Below are 18,710 nucleotides of genomic sequence, written 5' to 3' on the forward strand. Positions count from 1 at the left end.
TTTTAAGGTATTCTTGGGTTCATTGAGGTTAGCTAATTTTACTTGTTTTGGAAAGTCTTGACAAGTCTTGTTCTATTGGCAGATAATTTTGCTTCGTTCAAATAAAATACCCCTAATTTTTGTATTTTTTTTTTCTTGTTTTTGAACACTGACATTTTGCAGTGGGGGAAAGCCCCAAAAGTCAACCATAGTCCATCAGGGAGGGACGTTTACCAACCTACACTTGCACACTTAAAACAGTGGACACTCGACACCCTCAAAAGGCTATGTTGTGGAAGGGGAGGGACTAATTCCAGTGGTTGAAACTCACCATTCAAAAGGTATAAAGTGGGTAAATGCAACAGCGTTGCGGGTGTACAAGAAACCCGGACCGCTAGACATCACAAGTTCAACAAAAAGAATGACCCATGGAGTGATTTAATAGCCCTCCAGATGGCAACAACAGAACCGATGGTCAACAACCACAACTTCCTTTTGAACGCCATCTGAGCACAGCATCCTTATATATGACCCAATCCAAACAACTGTCACCACTCATGGTGTAAATGGTAACTGGGTTATACTTGTAGAGCGCTTTTCTACCTTTGAGGTACTTAAAGCGCTTTGACACTATTACCACATTCACACAATCACACGCTGATGGCGGGAGCAATCAGGAGCAAGGGTGAAGTGTTGCTCAAGGACACAACGGTGGGGATCGAACCAGGAACCCTCAGGTTGCTGGCACGGCCACTCTCCCAACCGCCCCACGCCGTCCCCGCCGTGTAAATGAACTATAACTAACAAAGTCAACACACAGTCGCACGTAACACACCTCCTGCTCATTGAATGCCGTAGACCAGGGGTCCCCAAACTACGGCCCGCCAGCGTCCAAAATCAGGCCTGCGGGAAGTCCTAAGTATAAATAAGTAAAAAAAAAAAAAAATTGTGTGTTTTCTTATCCACTTTGTACCGCTTGCTACTCACGGTGTGTCCTAGCCGCTCAGGCAAATCATATTGTCTAAAAATGCATTTTTTCATCGATAACGTGACATCATCGCGCGCGGAAAGTGTGCTATATATATATCTAATATATATATATATATATAATATATATATATATATATACAGCCCGGCCAAATTGTTTTAACCCAATGCGGCCCCTGAGTCATAAAGTTTGGGGACCCCTGCCGTAGACATTATAAAACATGTATATATAAATTAAAATGACACATGTGAATCCATTACAGTGCATAATGGGTGGTAGGCAAGACACTTTATCAACACTTCCCCATGTTTGGCGCATTTTACCGTACTTTACAAAACTTTAAGGAGTTCGTCAGGGAAGTAAACAAGGTTGGAATCGAATTTTCACATACTCTTGATATTCCATGTTTTATCATTTATACTTCGTATTGCGTTGTCGTCACGGACTGATGTGGGAAGGGGTTAGTTGAAGTAGTTGAAGTTATGTGTTGTTGGTTAGTCTGTAATAGCTTGCTTTTTATCAATGCGAACTGAATGTTATTTTGCTACAAATTATCGTTACGTCACAATCAATGCTCTGCTGTGCGGCAAAAAAAGCGTCACAATTACACGCAACAAACAGAAAATGTGTGCGCGCGCATCCATATAACAGCGTATTTGCGTTAATTCAGTTCGTACAGTATTTTTACATGTTTGGCAAATTTACCTCTTCAATTTGGTAAGAAATTATGCAGATTTAAAGCATTGCGATCGCATATTACGTGTAAAAAAAACAGCTTTGTAAACGTAAACCACACAGTTGGAATTTAAAATAAATTAAAAAAAATTGTTTGTGTTGGGATTTCCATATCAAATTTATTGAGATTCTTATTTAATTATATTACACATATATTTATATATATACACATACTTTGGAACGGTATTGTATATACATTGTGTGCATATATATACATCATATAAGTATAAAATGTGTTTATATGAATGTGAATGTTGTCTAATGCAGCTGGGATAGGCTCCAGTCATCCCCGCGAGGGACAAGCAGTATGAAATGGATGGATGTATATATATTAACACATATATGTATGGGTTATATACTGTGATGGGCAGTAAGACTTAGACTTACTTTTTTATTGTCATTCAAATTTGAACTTTAGAGTACAGATAACAATAACAATACAGTAACAAGCTACATGTTGCTAAGCTACGTAGTTTTAACTACATTTTCCAGTAGCTTAGCTACTTTTTTAATGAGGAGCTTTTCCTGTAGTTTGGCTACTTTTAGAGCCAAGTAGCAAGGTGGCTTACATCAAAGCTACAAGCTACAAAGACAGAAACTGGACTGCGTACCCAGGCCAAATTTTTTGGGGAGAAAATACAATGACCTGGATGAATGAGAACATTTATACATACGAAGAAAATCCATGATGATTGGTTGGTGTTGGTATGATGAGTCACAATTGGCTAAGGTTGGGGCAAAACATTACAGACTGGCCAATCAGAGGCAAGATAAGGCGGGTCATCGAAACTAGTCCGCAAAATCATAACAGACTTTGTCACATGACGATGAGGGAGTCGGAGACAGAGGGACGCTTCAAGCTGACTCAAAAAAAACTTGAAAATGGCAGAGGGATTTTTCCCACAGATTAGATTTTTCCTTTAGTGATGAAGATGATGTCCTTGGCCATATTTAGACACATTTAGAGAAAACAATGCCAAAAACCTTAGTTTTTAGTTGCTAAAATCATAACTGCTCTCTTCATGGAAGACGTGGAACACACACTAAGGCAGTGTTTTTCAACCGTTTTTGAGCCAAGGCACATTTTTTGCGTTGAAAAAATCCGGAGGCACACCACCAGCAGAAATCATTAAAAAAACGAAACTCAGTTGACAGTAAAAAGTCGTTATCGCAATTGTTGGATATGACTTTAAACCAGTGGTTCTTAACCTTGTTGGAGGTACCGAACCCCACCAGTTTCATATGCGCATTCACCGAACCCTTCTTTAGTGAAAAATAAAATGTTTTTATTTTTCAAATTCAAGAAAAGTTTATGTTTTTTTTACTGGTGCTCAAAATGAACCGTACATGAACATCACCTTGTTCAAAGAACAAAACCAACACAGTGCATGAACTCACAACAAATTACACACCTTACACACATTACCATGAATTGATTAACGTGGACCCCGACTTAAACAAGTTGAAAAACGTATTCGGGTGTTACCATTTAGTGGTCAATTGTACGGAATATGTACTGTACTGTGTAAACTGTACTGTCTCATATAATGTATTCTCTTCCTTTGCGATCTACTAGTAAAAGTTTCAATCAATCAATCAATCAAAAAACCTGCAAATCAGATGGAAAATTAGAGGGAACATTTGTTTGGGGGTATCCATAATACGCCGATAGGGAAAAGTTTTTATTTACAGGATAAGTCGGATGTGTCTTTACCTCCGTGGTGGAGGCTCTGCCGAACCCCTGAGGCCGACTCACCAAACCCCTAGGGTTCGATCGAACCCAGGTTAAGAACCACTGGTTTAAACCATAACCAAGCATGCATCAATATAGCTCTTGTCTCAAAGTTGGTGTACTGTCACCACCTCTCACATCACACCCTGACTTTTTTTGAGTTTATTGCTGTTTTCCTGTGTATAGTGTTTTAGTTCTTGTCTTGCGCTCCTATTTTGGTGTCTTTTTCTCTCTTTTTTTGGTATTTTCCTGTAGCAGTTTCCTTTGAGCGATATTTCCCACATCTACTTTGTTTTAGCAATCAAGAATATTTCAGTTGTTTTTATCCTTCTTTGTGGGGACATTGTTGATTGTCATGTCATGTTCGGATGTACTTTGTGGACGCCGTCTTTGCTCCACAGTAAGTCTTTGCTGTCGTCCAGCATTCTGTTTTTGTTGACTTTGTAGCCAGTTCAGTTTTAGTTTTGTTCTGCATAGCCTTCCCTAAGCTTCCATGCCTTTTCTTAGAGGCACTCACCTTTTGTTTATTTTTGGTTAAAGCATTAGCCACCTTTTTACCTGCACTCTGCCTCCCGCTGTTTCCGACATCTACAAAGCAATTAGTTACCTGCTGCCACCTACTGATATGGAAGAGTATTACACTGTTACTCTGCCAAGCTCTAGACTGCACTGACACTCAACAACAACACCATTTGCAGACTGTAATTACTGGTTTTCAAAAAATATTTTTAACCCAAATAGGTGAAATGAGATAAATCTCCCACGGCACACCAGACTGTATCTCACGGCACACTACAGATACACGGTGTTTGAAAAACACTGCACTAAGGTGATTTGACTCCATGAAAAGTTTTACTGCACATAATAATTACCAACTGTTTCCACACACACAATTCATTGTTTTTTGGTCAAGATATACGCTGTTTTTTTTTACTGTGAGTAGAGAAAATGAATAACATTATAGAGGTGGGCCAAAGAAAAGGCAAACTAAATAATATATATATTGTTATGCAGTCAGCTTTCAAAAGGTTTGGTCATGCTGATTTAAGCCCTTCGCTACATGGATATTATCAAATGCGATACGTTGTTTCACACGACTCTTTACATCCAGGGGGCGCTGTTAGAATATTTAAAATGGATACATGATCTGTGGTAATGTTAATGTAACAGATGGTCCTGAGTAAAGTCCAAAGCGTGTAGTAATTTCAAACTTCTAATAAGATACCGTGTAACTTCCCATCTGGCAACTTGATTGTGATCTTTTCCTGTAAATGTAAAACCAAAGTGATTTAGACTTAGACTTCCTTTTTATTGTCACTCAAATTTGAACTTTACAGTACAGATAAGAACGAAATTTTGTTGCATTAGCTCATGGTAGTGCAGGATAAAAGAACAATAAGGTGCAGATATAAATAGATTACTGTACAGATCAATATATTGCACTTTTGCATATTCAGCCACGTTTATGGATGTATGTTATATTGTCTTTATATCCCAGCGAGTTAATCCATTTTTGGGGAGAATTGAGGGGATAATTATGATGCGTTCAAGAGTTTTACGGCCTGAGGGAAGAAGCTGTTACAGAACCTGGAGGTTCGGCTTCAGAGGCTGCGGAACCGCTTTCTAGAGTCCAGCAGTGAAAACAGTCCTTGGTGGTGGTGGGAGGAGTCTCTGCAGATTTTCTGAGCCCTGGTCAGGCAGCGGCTTTTTGCGATCTCCTGGATAGGAGGAAGAGGAGTCCTGATGATCTTTACCGCCAAGTGCCAGTTTAATTTGGGACACTACTTTTAAAATTCATGCAATCTAAGTTCATAGTGTACTTTTTGAAGTATTCAGCCTGAGTTGCATGTGCTAACTAAACTTTTTGAAAGTGTAAAGTTTCTTGAAATAAGGCTTTATAAAACAAGTGTGTGTAATGAAGGAAATATCCACAAAAAACCCCCACATGAATTTTATTTAAAAACGGTGACAAGGAAAGATGGCACATTAGATGTCACAATACTGTTGAGGTACAAGATGCATGATTTTTCAATATAAATCCATTTCAAGTTATTTCAAAAATGAGATTTAATGTGTGAAAAAATAAATTCCTCATATATAAACCTCTATTGCTCTCGCTGTAAAAACACGAGACTTCCCCTCGTGTGATCTCATTAGCGCACTTCATTCTCGCCTACAGCTACAAAAATTCAAACCGCGTTTCAAAAATATCTTTGCACCAACTTTCTCCATCTCCAAGTGGAAAAGCGAATAAATAAGAAAGCAGCGCTTAACCACTACTTGGTGGGAGTGTGGGTTAAGTGGTTTTTAGAAGAAGTCAGTCTGGTGTGCTCAGTTGTCCAGAAGCACCGTGCGCAGCTGATCCTCCTCACTCATGCTGATTGTTGCAATGGCGCCGTCATTGAACTCGAACGACGTCCCGCCGTCCACCACCATGCAGGCGTCCCAGCACCGAGAGCGAACGCACACTCTGAAAGAGCATTTGACAGAGTTTAAAGGAGAGAACACTGGAGCTGTGTCTCAAATCTAATACTTTTGTCAGTATACTTTTTGTGTACTTAGTTTCTGAGTGTATGAAGAATGACAGTGTGGTGCACAGGTGTCAAACTCAAGGCCCGGGGGCCAGAACAGACCTGGCCCGCTACATCATTTTATGTGGCCTGTGAAAGCCTGGAAATAATATGAGTTAATAAAGTACTTTATCTTTTCTAACTAAAAGGTATTTGTTCTTTCCATTTTGATATTTAAAAACAACATGTAGTGCATGAAATGTCATATCTTTTCAACTTCAATTCTATCTAATAATGCAGCAAAATAATACATTCCCATACATTCCAAAACATGTTTTGTTAAAATAAAAATAAATACTTCAATATCGGCTTGACTAATAATTTCATTGTAAGTTACCCATCAAATTGTACACTGTAAAAATTACAATAGATTGTAAGGTAAAATTCTGGGGATTGAGCTGCTATTTAAAAATTATTATATATATATACAGGTTATATATATATATATATACATATATATTTTTTTTTTAATGTATTTTTTTTTTTTTTTTTAAACATTTTTTTTTATATCGTACAAAAAACTATCGTACCATTTTTCTATATACATTAATACACTATAAAAACAACTGTAGATTTTATTGTGGAAAAACTGGCAGCTCTGTTGCATTAATTTTATTGTTAAAAAAATACAAACAAATAAACATATATACAAACTGTATTTTTCAGGCAATAAGTCGCAGTTTTTTTCATAGTTTGGCCGGGGGTGCGACTTATACTCAGGAGCGACCTATGTGTGAAATTAACACATTACCGTAAAATATCAAATAATATTATTTAGCTCATTCATGTAAGAGACTAGACGTATAAGATTTCATGGGATTTAGCGATTAGGAGTGCCAGATTGTTTGGTAAACGCATAGCATGTTCTATATGTTATAGTTATTTGAATGACTCTTACCATAATATGTTACGTTAACATACCAGGCATGTTCTCAGTCGGTTATTTATGCGTCATATAACGTACACTTATTCAGCCTGTTGCTCACTATTCTTTATTTATTTTAAATTACCTTTCAAATGTCTATTCTTGGTGTTGGATTTTATCAAATAAATGTTCCCAAAAAATGCAACTTATACTCCAGTGCGACTTATGTATGTTTTTTTCCTTCTTTATTATGCATTTTCGGCCGGTGCGACTTATACTCCGGAGCGACTTATAGTCCGAAAAATACGGTATATAATTTTTTTATTTTTTTTTAAACTAAAACTGGTAAAATTCTGTAGACTGAGCTTGCAGTTTTTTGCAGTAAAATCTGATTTTTTTTTTTAACTATATGTAAAAGAATATTCTAATAATCAAATGCATAGGAAATTATAAACATATATTGTACAGGTATACATTTATATTGATATACAATTCTTTATTAGAAGCAGCCCTCTGAGAGCAACCATAAGTGCGATGTGGCCCTCTATGAAAACAAGTTTGACATGCCTGGTGTAGTGTATTCCAAATCTATTGTTGCACACTAAGGGTGAATCTCTCCTTTTAAATGGTCGATTGCAACCACTCGTTAATTCCTCCTTTTTCCTGCTACATAGCCAAGATGGCTACTATAGGGGGTGATAAGTGTCCACTCACTGTTTTGAGCCACATATTGACAGTGTACTGCATTTTGCCGTACTACTCAGTACAAACACACCTGTGCACTCAAAAGACTGAGTGTAAGTGCAATTATGCAAATTACAACACAGGCTTTGTCTCAAATGGAATACTTCTGACAGTACACTTTGAAAAGTATACTGTACAGTGTACTAAGTTCCTGAGTGGGCCAGCTTGGACAGTGCAGTGCTGTCCCAAATTGATTACTGTCATTGTGCACCTATCAAAAATCACAATATTTACCTGCTTTGTCTTCTGTTGACTACTTTCCACTCCTACAGGTTGCTCCTCAGCCGCATTTATTTCAAGTTAGCCCTGACCTTTCCACTATGTAGTCAGGATGGGAACTATGAAGTGTCTATCACTGCACATTCACCATTTTGAGAGCAACATTCAGGTGCTGAGTGCAGTGCATTTTTCCGTCTTCTCAGTGTGACACTAATGCACTCAAAAATCTAACTTATGCACTCAAAACGCTGTCAAAGTGCAAGTCAGTATATTTCTTGAAGTATACTGTGTACTAGTGATTTGCAAGTCATTCACGAATAGTTAAAAACCTGCAAGTTTTTTATTGAATCGTCCTTCACGGGTTCTCGTCGCCAGTAACTCGGTCAATGAATCCCCTCTGCTACGCCAGCCAAGTTAAAAAATAAACCAGATAATAAGAAATCAATTATGCCCCTTTTAGTCTAACTGCATCTATATACACGTATTAGATCCATAGAGAAAACAACAAATATGTTTCTTTCCTCAAATTAACTCTCCTTTCCACTTTCTGCCCAAGCTGAATATATAAATTGCTGTGCTCCAGTTGGGCGCGTGCGGCTCACTGAATCACAAACACTGAGTGTATGAACTAAAAAGTGAACCATGGCACTCGCTCACTGGTCATTGGGGGCAGGTCCATTGATGTTGGGGAGTCAGGAAGGAATCACTGAAAAGTGATTGAATTCACATCTGTGTGAGCCCCTTTTCCCCTGTTATAGTTATTCTATTTCATATTGCATTGTTAAATCTTATTTTAATGTTGCACTATTGTCCGGGTAGTTTTTTACATTTAGATTTTAGTTTGTCCAGAGGATTCACTTTGCTAAATATGTTGCACGTACATAGTGATCTTATTCAAATTACATTGATGTAATTATTATCAGTTGCATGAGGAGCCCACAGGCAGACATGAGGGTAACGGCTGCTGTTTAGCAAGATGAGGTGAATTTATCTTTGTTTTCACAACTGTAGAATCATTACTGTTACCTCTAAAGTTGTGCAGCATTAACCTTTGAGGGTGTTGGTAAATGGTATTACTTGTTACATATGCGAGCATCTACGCATGCGCCTTCTAACAGTTGACTCATGTATCGATTTCCGTATTCAGGGAGCGAGACTGCAGTGGCCAATCATGTGGGAGGTTCAACACATGCGCTTTGTTATGAGTGAATCAAGTGAATTGATTCACTTCGAAGAGTGAATCATAAATACTCAAGTCAGTAAAAAGAATCACGTTTATCATCACTACTGTGTACACTCAGGGTATTGAGTCGATAGCAACTGGACTGTTCAGATTTGAAGACGTTTGGCCTCTCATTTGAGCAGGGTTTCATCAGTTCAGAGCAGAGCAGAGCTCTAAGACTAGGTAGGACAGCTCTAAGACTAGGTAGGACAGCTCTCGTCTGAGGGGATGGTGTGGGACCCAAAGTATTTATCCTCTAAGACAGTGGTTCTCAAATGGGGGTACGCGTACCCCTGGGGGTACTTGAGGGTATACCAAGGGGTACGTGAGATTCTTTTAAAATATTCTAAAAATAGCAACAATTCAAAAATCCTTTATAAATATATTTATTGAATAATACTTCAAGAAAATATGAATGTAAGTTCATAAACTGAACATCAAATCAAGTAGGCTATTCCATTCATTACCATAAACCCAGAGTTTCCGCCATGCCATGATGGTTTGACCCTCACTAAAATATCTGTCAAAAAGAACTGTGAAAAGAAATGCAACAATGCAATATTCAATGTTGACAGCTAGATTTTTTTTGGACATGTTCCATAAATATTGATGTTAAAGATTTATTTTTTTGTGAAGAAATGTTTAGAATTAAGTTCATGAATCCAGATGGATCTCTATTACAATCCCCAAAGAGGGCACTTTAAGTTGATGATTACTTCTATGTGTAGAAAACTTTATTTATAATTGAATCACTTGTTTACTTTTCAACAGGTTTTTAGTTATTTTTATATCTTTTTTTCCAAATAGTTCAAGAAAGACCACTACAAATGAGCAATATTTTGCACTGTTATACAATTTAATAAATCAGAAACTGATGACATAGTGCTGTATTTTACTTCTTTATCTCTTTTTTTCAACCAAAAATGCTTTGCTCTGATTAGGGGGTACTTGAATAAAAAAAATGTTCACAGGGGGTACATCACTGAAAAAAGGTTGAGAACCACTGCTCTAAGATAGCAGTAACGCTCAGTCAAAATGACAGTTGCCAGGATATAATGGGGTGAGACCTCTGCCAGCCAACAAAAGTGGTTTGTGTGGAATCCCCCTCGTTAACATTACATTTAGGGATGTAACAGTCATGGGCACTCTGCTGTGTTGATTAGTTTTTTAGAGGTTGAAGTGATTAAATCCTTTAGGTAGGAAGAAATGGACAACAAAAATTACATTTACTTCTGCTTTCGAAGATAAATATTTTGGATCCCACAACATTTCTCCTGAAGGAATCAATAAAGTACTATCCATCTATCTATCTATTCACTTAGACTAGTGCTGTACTATTTTGTCTGTGAGTATGAACTGATAAAACCTGCTCTTCGAAGACCACCAGAACAGCCCAGTTGCTATCGATGCATCGCTCTGAGGGTACAATGACTGCATGTGTACTTAAGAGTGGTTCCTGAAAGCTCTAATGTTGACTATGTGGTGCTGCCAAATTGACTTACTGCCCACTTACAAGACACGACAATCGCAATATTCAGCCGGGTATTGAGGGTGTACAACATTTTGACGAACTTCTCGATGTGATCACACTTATGTGCTCAAAAGAGTAAGGGCCTGATCTATAATATTCAAATAACACGCCCTAAACAGCATGTGCAAATTATAAAATTGTGTGTACCGTACTATTAGTGGGCGTGTTGTATGTGATCTACTAAAACCGCATGTACAATTGAACAGTGGTGCAGACCGCCTTATTTAAATGTTTTTTTTGCGTGTAATACGCAGTTTTCACCATGTAAACACTCCATCATTTACTGCACCGTTTTGCTGTTTGTAAACAAGCAGCAGACATTTTTTTCTGGGCATTTTAGAAGCAGTCCTGCGGTGCATCAACAATGAAAACCACTTTTCTTTTTAGAGGGCAGAAGTTGTGGTCATGGTAGAGGCTGGCATTAACTGCGAGTGTCCACTCCAGAGTCCAGACGCAAGAAAATGCACATTACAAGAAGTTTTTTCACATTGGGGATATGTTAATAATTGATCTTTTATATGAAAAGACGAACGTCATTATAAAACACCAGCAGACACCAAAACGCATCAATTGAATGTTTTAGTCAGCCCCTTTAGTCATCCATCAGCGATAAAATGTGATTGCTAATATATATTTTTTGACAGTTCAAAATTTTTTACAAGCATACATAGGCTGGAGCTGCTGCACAATCGCCTCCTTTTCTCACAGCCGTGTGTAACCGTTTTTAGATATACTAAATAAAAACGCAAAATATCGCTTGCAGTTTAATTTTAATTATGATAAATCACAGTGCGTGTCCTAAATAATATTTGCATCTTCCTTTCCCTGTATTGTGGGAATTCTAATGATCAGCATATATTCTGCATATTCATGAAGACAGACTCGCTAAATGGATTGTGCACCTTATTCTGCTCACTAGAGAGACACCATCCTCTGCGCAGAAGTTTAGTAAATCAGCTCTGCCTGTGCTATCACGTTTGCATGTGTTTTAATACACGCAAACCTTTAGTCGATCAGGCCGTAAGTAGGTAAGGAAAAGTATGAATTGAGACAGCATTAAATTGTGTCATATTATGAATGGAGGAACATTGACTGACTTGCTTGCGAAGCCTCTCTGCCGGCTGCTGGAGAACACTCTGTTGACGATTGGCTCCCGAATGCTGAAGAACAAACGTCTGTCCTCAGGACTGAACACCAGCGACTCGTTGTACTCATCAGTAACTATACACACACATACAAGACAGTGAAAAGACTACAATGAATAGGAATTGTACATGATGTCCCGAAAGTCTGAACAAGTAATATACACATAAAAACCACACAATATATATTAATATTCAAAATAATACAATAAAAGAAGAAACTCTATTTTAATTGTACATATAATATTATTAGGGATGCAACGGTATTGTAGATACCCCGGTATTGCGGTTTCAAAGTCTTCATTATGCTGTGACGAAAAATAAAAAAACGAATACTTGGCGAGTGTAGTTTTTTTCTGGTGCTTTAGCAGTGGCCAGGTCTGAAAATTAACTACATCCATCTCTCAGAATCCTCTGCGCAGCACCGGACTAGCAAGGAGGGGGCGTAGAACAGCATAAGCAGGAAGTAAATGTTAGTAGTACATAAGAGGAACTGTTTTTGTGGACATTTCCTGACAATTTCATCAAAATGTGTCCATGACAGAATTATATCGCTAAGAAACACACAAACAAACACTGGTGAAAACAGAACCTCTTTGGCGGAGGTAAGAAAGTCTGTGTTCCGCAAAGCAAAGCGCGCCACTTTCGTCACGATTGTTTCCAAGCCGATACAGAGCCACCCGGACATGACGCACCACACAGCGAGAACTCACCCAAAAAAACTGCACTCCACAGGAAACACGGGTAAACTTAAAAGCTACTTGATAAATTCTCAATCCATCCATCCATTTTCCACCGCTTGTCTCTCTCTGTGTCGCGGGGTTCTGAAGCCTATGCAGCAGCACTCTGGCAGAAAGCAGGGTACACCCTTGACAAACAGTCACCTCATAAACCGTTACTCAGAAAAGTACTTGAAGCCAGTGAAGCTAAACATTAGTTTGTGAGGTATTTAAATGATTAAAAGTCTAATTGTTTAAGTTTTTGAAGAAATTGCATTTTTTAAACTGATATTAAAAAAACTTACATACATCCTGAATAAAAAACAACTCTTCCCATCCAATCTAATGGAGCTTGAGAGGTGCTGCAAAGAGGAATGGGCGAAACTGCCCAAAGATAGGCGTGCCAAGCTTGTGGCATCATATTTTAAAAAAAAAACTTGAGGCTGTAATTGCTGCCAAAGGTTCATCAACAAAGTATTGAGAATATGGTCTGAATACTTATGTAAATGGGATTGTTCAGTTTTTGTTTTTAATACAGCTTCAAAACATGTTTTTTCTGTCAAGATGGAGTGCTGACTGTACATTTATGAGACATGAAATTAACTTTTTTGATTTTAGCAAATGGCTGCAATGAAACAAAGAGTGAAAAATGTAAAGGGGTCTCGATACTTTCTGTACCCACTGTTGTGATTTAGAAGTAGCTGACGTTAGCCGCTAGCTATGTTTTAAAGCACCTGTATCAGAGCGCCGCTTCAGTGTTTGTAGCGTCACCTTTATCGTTAAGTTTTAAAGCCAAATTGCATCCATTCTCCATATTCTGTCTCCACGCGGTCTGCTTATAAGTACTCAGTGTGAGTGTATGTTGCCTAACATGCGCCTCTGCTCCTTTTACCAGCAATGTCTCGACGGTGCGCCGTTATGCACGTTAAAAAAAACAAAAACGTACCAGTAATGTTCAGAAGCAGTACGGTACCATTTTTAATTCATTAGTACAGCGGTACTTTATTAGTACCGGTATACCATACAACCTTTATACTGTACATACACACACTCACATGAATCTGGGACGTTAAAGAAAATTATAGTGAAGTAGTTTCACCTGTACTGGCTTCCTGTGCACTTAAGATGCGACATTAAGGTTTTACTACTTACGTATAAAATACTACACGGTCTAGCTCCATCCTATCTTGCTGATTGTATTGTACCATATGTCCCGGCAAGAAATCTGCGTTCAAAGAACTCCGGCTTATTAGTGATTCCCAGAGCCCAAAAAAGTCTGCGGGCTACAGAGCGTTTTCTGTTTGGGCTCCAGTACTATGGAATGCCCTCCCGGTAAAAGTTAGAGATGCTACCTCAGTAGAAGCATTTAAGTCCCATCTTAAAACTCATTTGTATACTCTAGCCTTTAAATAGACCCCCTTTTTTAGACCTGTTGATCTGCCGTTTTCTTTTCTCCTTTGCCCCCTCGCCGGGTTATTCCGGTTCCGGTGACCATTGATGAGGTGCTGGCTGTCCAGAGTTGGGACCCGGGGTGGACCGCTCGCCTGTGCATCGGTTGGGGACGTCTCTGCGCTACTGACCTGTCTCTGCTCGGAATGGTCTCCTGCTGGCCCCACTATGGACTGGACTCTCACTGTTATGTGGATCCACTAGGGACTGTACTTAGAGAGGGGGTTACCCACATATGCGGTCCTCTCCAAGGTTTCTCATAGTCATTCACATCGACGTCCCTTGTGTGGGCTCTGTGCCGAGGATGTCGTTGTGGCTTGTGCAGCCCTTTGAGACTTTCGTGATTTAGGTCTATATAAATAAACATTGATTGATTGAAGTTAACTTTGACACCTCTAACATACATGCGCGCGCGCACACGCGCACACGCACACGCACACACACACACACACACACACACACACACACACACACACACACACACACACACACACACACACACACACACACAGAGGTTATAAACTCACCTTTTTCAATGAATTGGCGGTTTAGTGGAATATCAAGGCCAGTCTGATACTTCCCTAAAAGATAAAAGCTATGCTGTGATTAGGCTGGAGGCTAAGGTTACATATAATTAAATGGGAACTTGACTTTTTTAATTTTGCCAATCGTTTACAATCATTATGAAAGACCGATTGATTTTTTCAAATGCATTCTAACTTGTAAATACAAACAAAAGTCAGCTTACAGCGGAGCCAATGGGAGGTCCTCTATTCCGCCCATAAAACTCAATAAATTACCATCTAAGAACCACCACCAATACTCCATTTAAGTTATGTGACCTAAATATTAACCAAATATTAGTGATAAATGATAATGATTAATGGGTTATACTTGTATAGCGCTTTTCTACCTTCAAGGTACTCAAAGCGCTTAAGTTAAAGTTAAAAGTTAAAGTACCAATGATTGTCACACACACACTAGGTGTGGGGAAATTTGTCCTCTGCATTTGACCCATCCCCTTGTTCACCCCCTGGGAGGTGAGGGGAGCAGTGGGCAGCAGCGGTGCCGCGCCCGGGAATCATTTTGGTGATTTAACCCCCAATTCCAACCCTTAATGCTGAGTGCCAAGCAGGGAGGTAATGGGTCCCATTTTTTTATAGTCTTTGGTATGACTCGGCCAGGGTTTGAACTCACAACCTACCGATCTCAGGGCGGACACTCTAACCACTAGGCCACTGAGTAGGTTTGACAGTATTTCCACATTCACACACACATTCACACACTGATGGCGGGAGCTGCCATGCAAGGCGCTAACCAGCAGCCATCAGGAGCAAGGGTGAAGTGTCTTGCCCAAGGACACAATAACGTGACTAGGATGGTAGAAGGTGGGGATTGAACCCCAGTAACCAGCAACCCTCCGATTGCTGGCACGGCCACTCTACCAACTTCGCCAAGCCGCCCCAGATATTGTTATTTTAAGCTACTCAGTGGCCTAGTGGTTAGTGTCCGCCCTGAGATCGGTAGGTTGTGAGTTCAAACCCCGGCCGAGTCATACCAAAGACTATAAAAATGGGACCCATTACCTCCCTGCTTGGCAGTCAGCATCAGGGGTTGGGATTGGGGGTTAAATTGTTAACGTGTGTTGTTCTCCAATGAACACTTTACGACAGTTCTATGTTTCCCTTTACGGCTATTCATGCTGGAGGCGGGGCAGTGGGAGCTGCTGGGATATGGCTTGTCATGGAGGGAACTATGTTGACATGTCGGCTGCCTCAGTGTCTGAATAAAACTCAATATTTTTTTGGAGTATTGTTTGCTGTTTCTTCTATGCTGTGAGCTATTCCTTGGATCCTGACTCCTGTCCCTGTTTGCTGTCTCCTGGTTTCTGCTAGCTGCTAAGCTAGCGCGGAGAAAGGCAGCGCCGGTCAGTAAGAAGCTACTCCTACAGACCGCGACCACTTCCCTGAGGACAGCAGGAACTTCACTCGGTGACAGAAAACACTGTGAGTAATGGCTTCCTGCGCGTCTTGCACCATACTCACGGAGAGGTTGGCTCTGCTAGAGGGCCGTGTCCGGCAGTTAGAGCAGAGTAATGTCGTAACTTTAGATGTTGCGGACACATCTGCTAGCGTTAGCTGTAGCGAGCTAACTAGCCCAGCTTGTAGCAGTCCTAAGCGGCCTACAAGCTACGGTGTACCGGTTGAGACGCATAATAGATTTAGCTCTTTAGCTAGTCCTACACCCCAGTCTACCGGGCACCACACCTTAGTTATAGGGGACTCCATCACCCGAAACATAAAGCTTAGCAAACCAGCCACAATAAAGTGTATCCCCGGGGCCAGAGCACCTGACATTGAAGCTAATCTTAGGGAGCTAACTCGCAGCAGGCCTAGTAAACACGTACGACAGGCTAATCGCACCACTAATTATGCGAATATAGTTGTACACGTTGGCTCCAATGACACTAGAATGAGACAGTCAGAGATTACAAAGAGAAACATAGCCAGGACTTGTGATCTCGCCAGAAAGATGTCCAGGCATCGAGTAATTGTCTCTGGCCCCCTGCCTGCGAGAGGCAATGATGAGAGATATAGCAGATTAGTCTCGCTTAACAAGTGGTTGGCTAGCTACTGTAGGCAGAAGGGACTAACGTTTATTGATAACTGGCCCTCTTTCTGGGGCAAACCAGGCTTGCTGATGAGAGACGGCCTTCACCCTAACCAGGAAGGCGCCATCATCCTGTCTAGAAACATAGACTACTATTTAAGTCTCACTTGACTGACTACACTAGAGCAAGCCCGGTCACAGGCAACTACAATGTCTGTTAGTCCGGGTGAGGAGTCAGTTAAGCTAGAACTAGCCAGCGCCAGGCTGGATAATCCATGTACGCATAGCAATTCTCTTAGAATAATACACAATTCACATAATGTTTTTTCTGTTGTGTCTGTGTCAGGGGTGGACATGCATTCTACTGAGGTGGCAAATTATGATATGTCCAGTCTATTGCAGCACCAAACAAACAATCGGAAAATTCCCGTCATATCAATTCCTAGATATGGTCGAAACTATTTAAAGTGCACTACGCATAATAAACGCAACATTGTTAATATTGCCACTACGGATAATCTTAACAAAAACTCGTCAAAACAGCCCAATACCTATAATATGGGCTTTTTAAACATAAGATCATTGTCTCCCAAGGCGTTATTGGTTAATGAGGTCATTAGAGACAACAATCTTAACGTCATTGGTCTTAGCGAAACCTGGCTCAAACCGGACGAATTTTTTGCGCTCAATGAGGCATCTCCTCCTAACTATACGAATGCGCATGTTGCCCGCCCTCTTAAAAGGGGAGGGGGTGTCGCACTAATATACAATGAAAATTTCAACCTTACCCCTAACCTAAATAATAAATATAAATCGTTTGAGGTGCTTACTATGAGGTCTGTCACACCGCTACCTCTCGACCTGGCTGTTATCTACCGCCCCCCTGGGCCCTATTCGGACTTTATCAGTGAATTCTCAGAGTTCGTTGCTGATCTAGTGACGCACGCCGACAATATAATCATAATGGGGGACTTTAATATCCATATGAATACCCCATCGGACCCTCAGTGCGTGGCGCTCCAAACCATAATTGATAGCTGTGGTCTTACACAAATAATACATGAACCCACGCATCGCAACGGTAATACAATAGATCTAGTGCTTGTCAGGGGTGTCACCACCTCCAAAGTTATGATACTTCCATATACTAAAGTAATGTCCGATCATTACCTTATAAAATTTGAAGTTTTGACTCTTTGTCAACAAGCTAATAATAATAATAACTGCTATAGCGGCCGCAACATTAATGCTGCCACAACGATGACTCTTGCTGACCTACTGCCTTCGGTAATAGCACCATTCCCAAATTATGTCGGCTCTATTGATAAACTCACTAACAACTTTGACGATGCCTTGCGCGAAATTATTGATAGTATAGCACCGCTAAAGCAAAAAAGGGCCCCTAAAAGGCGCACCCCATGGTTTACAGAAGAAATTAGAGCTCAGAAATTATCATGTAGAAAACTGGAACGCAAATGGCGCGCGACTAAACTTGAGGTTTTCCATCAAGCATGGAGTGATAGTTTAATAACTTATAAACGCATGCTTACCTTAGCTAAAACTAAATACTACTCAAATCTCATCCGCCTCAACAAAAACGATCCTAAATTTCTGTTTAGTACAGTAGCATCGCTAACCCAACAAGGGACTCCTCCCAGTAGCTCCACCCACTCGGCAGATGATTTTATGAATTTCTTTAATAAGAAAATTGAACTCATTAGAAAGGAGATTAAAGACAACGCATCCCAGCTACAACTGGGCTCTATTAACACAAATACGACTGTATATACGACGGACACTGCCCTCCAAAATAGTCTCTCTATTTTTGATGAAATAACATTAGAGGAATTATTACAGCGTGTAAGTGGGATAAAACAAACAACATGTTTACTTGACCCACTTCCTGGGAAACTTATCAAGGAACTGTTTGTATTATTAGGTCCATCAGTGTTAAATATTATAAACTTATCACTTTCCTCCGGCACTGTTCCCCTAGCATTCAAAAAAGCGGTTATTCATCCTCTGCTCAAAAGACCTAACCTCGATCCTGACCTCATGGTAAACTACCGACCGGTCTCCCACCTTCCGTTTATTTCCAAAATTCTCGAAAAAACTGTTGCACAGCAGCTAAATGAACACTTAGTGACTAACAATCTCTGTGAACCTTTTCAATCCGGTTTCAGGGCAAATCACTCTACGGAGACA

The 18,710-nt window shown here is 39.9% G+C and overlaps 1 protein-coding gene across 4 annotated transcripts in view; it reads right to left on the bottom strand.

Moving 5' to 3' along the window:
* Positions 1 to 5,373: 5,373 nt before the first annotated feature.
* The window catches only part of nadk2 (NAD kinase 2, mitochondrial), a 36,084-nt gene continuing 22,747 nt past the window's right edge, over positions 5,374 to 18,710 (bottom strand). For all 4 annotated transcript variants that reach the window (XM_062031382.1, XM_062031381.1, XM_062031380.1 and 1 more), the window contains 3 exons: positions 14,423 to 14,476; positions 11,683 to 11,806; positions 5,374 to 5,904 (listed from right to left, as the gene is read on the bottom strand). In XM_062031382.1, the coding sequence (XP_061887366.1) occupies positions 5,766 to 5,904; positions 11,683 to 11,806; positions 14,423 to 14,476 (317 nt within the window). In that variant the 3' untranslated portion in view covers positions 5,374 to 5,765. The remainder of the gene's footprint in view (positions 5,905 to 11,682; positions 11,807 to 14,422; positions 14,477 to 18,710) is intronic.

This window comes from Entelurus aequoreus, linkage group LG21 (assembly GCF_033978785.1).
Source record: "Entelurus aequoreus isolate RoL-2023_Sb linkage group LG21, RoL_Eaeq_v1.1, whole genome shotgun sequence".
NCBI classification, from domain to species: domain Eukaryota; kingdom Metazoa; phylum Chordata; class Actinopteri; order Syngnathiformes; family Syngnathidae; genus Entelurus; species Entelurus aequoreus.